Genomic DNA, 3,627 nt, shown 5'->3' with positions numbered 1-3,627 from the left:
GACATGTTCCTCGTTCTTGTTCAATACAGTTATACACAACTAAGAGCAATTCTAACGTAACCCTGGTGAAGCGCGAAAGGAAACACGTGTTGAAAATCTGTTCTTTATTATAGTTGCAGCCCGGCCCTCGATGGGTTAACTGAGCCCGAAGATCGCGAAAGGAAACACTGCAGCATTTCCAACACTACCGTGCGGGTCGTATCGTTGATTCAAGCTAGGAGAAACTCAACTCGGCTTTTGTCAAGAATACCTTGGGTCTCGAGTTTTTGGATAAATTCTCCCTAGCAAGGGTGTAAGCGGCTTTCTGACCTCCCAGTGGGTCATTCTTACCTCCATGATGCCGTAAACATAAGCGTCGCCAAGTGAAAGCCAGCAACCGTTCGATAGCCTCAAAATGAAAGGCACATCTGCTCCAAAGAGAATAACGATGCTGTCTCCTGCTTGAGCCTCAAGTGGGCCTAATGCCTGCTCCCCCGAGTTTCCAATAAGATAGCATCTGTTCATGCTCGTCTCAATGAGAGACTCGAGAAAACTGTGGACAGGTTTCCCTGTTATAGCTCCCCGTAAGATTTTGTCAGTCTCGCTGTCAAGTCCACCATGATTGAGCATAAAAGTAGCAAATTCTTGCTCATGCGTAGGGTCCCTGTCAATAACCTGATAATAACCGTTTCTACCAGCACAGATCGTGGAGATAAATGTAGATAGAGTGTCCTTCAGATGGACCTTTGCTGGAGCTTTCCTCTTAGCGATAACCCACGCACAGCGCATGGCCTTGGCTGTTGCACTTGGATCTTGAAGAACTGCAAAGGTGAGTGGCACTCCCACCTCCACAACCATCGCAACTTTGACGCCAGGAATTCTAAGGACGCCTGAGCGATCGCTTGGTTGTGCAGGACCTGACTCAACGGGTTGACTTGCTGGTTTCTTCGTGGCAACAATGGCTGAATGTGATCCACGTTTTGGATCCCATGAACCGTCAAATCTGGGAACCCATGACGGAAATGGGTCAATCCGCAGTGTATCCGGACATGAATGGTTGGCCGGCGGAACAAGATATGCAGCCCGTTTCAGAACAGTGAAGCTACCCTCGGCAATCGAAACCCTGGTAGCAGCTTCATAAACGTCCTTTAAGGACATGGCTTCGTAGTCAGGTACGATTGCGAGACTTTGACCCTCTGCTCCAGGAGATGAATCTGGAATGAGCCCGAGGAGTCCAAAAATAAGGTCTCTCGGATCTGTGGCGTCAAAGTACGGACAGAGTTGGAGGTGCTCGCACAAGCCCCTGGCTTGGCCCGAGCTATCAAACACTTCAGCCGCACAGTCTATGCCACGGCATCTTTGCTTTCCAGCCACCCAATACTTTCTGTGGTACATCCATCGAGCCGCCAAGGCAATTCTATCCCACGGAATTGTGTGGTGTCCGAAATAGCACCTTGCCTCTCTTGCAAGGCAGACCTCCTGTATTGGCCACATGCGAGTAAACCAGGGTGATGCGAAGAAGCAGTACAGAGCATCCCAATGGCAGGCAAACGGGAGACCAGCATCCGGGTATGTGTAGTTGTTGTCATACCAGATAGTTTCCTTCGGCCTGGAAAGGTCTTGGGTTTCCGCTCGGCACTGCGTGATAATAGCCTCGATAGAGCGGATCGCGGCGACGGTCCGGGTGTCTTCATGGCCGAGCCATACAAATACGTGGCTAGCCTATGAATAGACGTCTCGCATCATGCTGACCTGGTGAGACCGCTCTCGGTTGTTTTTCTAATCAATGCAGACCGCATCGACCCAGAAGAGGGAGTTTGGTTCAGCATCCACCGCAGACCGGATCACTGCTTCAGTATTTATGGGGACATTTAGGCGCTTTCCGTCGACCATGAGAGGTGTGGTGGGTTCTGGCGCACCCCAGCAATATGAGATTGCTGTATATTGGTCAACATTGTCTGGGAGAAGACTCAAGACCTTTGTTTCACAGCAAAGTGTGTCTTCCTTGATAGCTGGCTTGATGACACGGAAAAGACGAATCTGTTTCTCGGTCCTCTCTAATGGTTTGTAAATGCTGGACATCTTCAACGTTGAGAGTGGTATCCTGAGGTGGTTGGGTCTCGTGCGGCCTTGAGTTCCGATAGGGGCGTATTGAGGTTGAGAATCTAGTCTAGGAATTTACAAGCTGACATAAACGGTATCAATCACTAAATGACGTCTCATGGAGGTTGGGGAGAATATGGACCGCCTTGATGTCAGCGCCAAGCCCGATTTCCAAGCCCGATTCTCAAGCCCGATTCTCAAGCCTGATTTTCAAGCCTTCGCCTGCATACCGAGCTAAAACCTGACTCTCCTCAGTGATTAGGACAACGTTGAAACCAGCTGAGACCTTTTCATGCATAAACTGAGCCTTATTACTGGCGAGAAAACTCATGGCACGTCATCTTGCCTCCAGAATGTTTGTTGACGAATAGTGAGTGCATCGCCAAGTCTGCGGCTGAGCTCGGTGAGATCGTTAGTCGATAAAGCATCGAGCATGGAAACGGCTGCGCAACAAGGCAACAACTGTACCTAGTGAGATAAATTGCAAATAAATACCGCACTTGACAAGGGTCCATCTACGATGGTGGCCTTGGTTTTGAAGCGATTGGAGAGTCAGGTTCCGATTGTCCCAGAGCCTGCTTCAGCAGCTGACCAAGCAACATAACAAGGCTTTCCGCTGCAAATACAAATAAGGCAGCCATCAGGATAGATCTACTCTACCTCTCGCAAAGATTTTGTTCAAATATTCTGAGATTGTCCTCATTCCCTCAGACTGGAGCAACCTGGCGCCGAGAGTCACTGATATCACTGCAGCCTCAAATCTACTGTAAGCATACTTTCAGAAACTTTTCAAAATCTCTTTGTCGTCTTTATATCATCTTTGTGTTATCTTTATATTATCTTTCTGTCGTCTTCATGTCGTAATAGAGGCTAACTATCCACGATAAGTCTACCTTGACTTTTTTGCGCTTGATCATCATGTCGGACACGACTCAACAGGCGCTTAACATTGTGAAGCGGGAGGAGGAAAACAATGCTATCGACACTAGCAACCAAGCTGATCAAGCTGCCCAATCTGGCAACTATGATGATGCCAACCGCGCAGCCAACGAGAGCGAGCAGCATGCGACCAATGCTTCAAACCTAGATGAGGTTACGGGTGGTAGTTGAGGGGTGGAAACTGAGATGTCACGACGATCCTTGTTAGATACAAGGGCCATACTGAGTAGTCATAGTGAAGCATACTGAGTAGTCAAACTGGGTAATTTATTGGTGAAAATTGTCTCTTCACATAGATAACCAACAAGATACCACACGATGCCATCTGTACAATTTCAACAGCGCAGAAGCGGTCTTCACTCCAAGGTAGAGGAATCCAATCCGGGATTAACCACCCTGAGCCGGCAATGTCACCGTCGCGAGATACAACAGCGTGCCCAATTCGAGTGTATTCCACAGCATCAACTGTTCCTCCAGCCTTCTACAGTATAATACCGCATATGTTTAAATCTAGGTGCTTAGATGCATCCGACGTGACCGTGAGGGGCAGAAACCAGGTATCAGAGCTACCATAGTCATCAACGCTGCAATCGTCGAGAGTAAGGG

At 48.6% G+C, this 3,627-nt stretch overlaps 1 protein-coding gene across 1 annotated transcript; it reads right to left on the bottom strand.

Annotated features, from left to right (window-relative positions):
- Window positions 1–209: 209 nt before the first annotated feature.
- Window positions 210–2,413, bottom strand: NECHADRAFT_86716 (uncharacterized protein; the record flags this gene model as incomplete). Its single annotated transcript, XM_003042697.1, has 4 exons — window positions 210–281; window positions 331–1,701; window positions 1,774–2,149; window positions 2,313–2,413. The coding sequence occupies 4 exons, from the start codon at window positions 2,411–2,413 to the stop codon at window positions 210–212; spliced, it is 1,920 nt and encodes a 639-aa protein (XP_003042743.1).
- Between the last annotated feature and the right edge of the window lie 1,214 nt (window positions 2,414–3,627).

The sequence above is a fragment of the Fusarium vanettenii genome (genome assembly GCF_000151355.1).
Source record: "Fusarium vanettenii 77-13-4 chromosome 11 genomic scaffold NECHAsca_32_chr11_3_0, whole genome shotgun sequence".
NCBI lineage: Eukaryota > Fungi > Ascomycota > Sordariomycetes > Hypocreales > Nectriaceae > Fusarium > Fusarium vanettenii.
The sequence above is the reverse complement of the archived record's forward strand: the minus strand, read 5'-3'. Positions and strand labels throughout refer to the sequence as shown.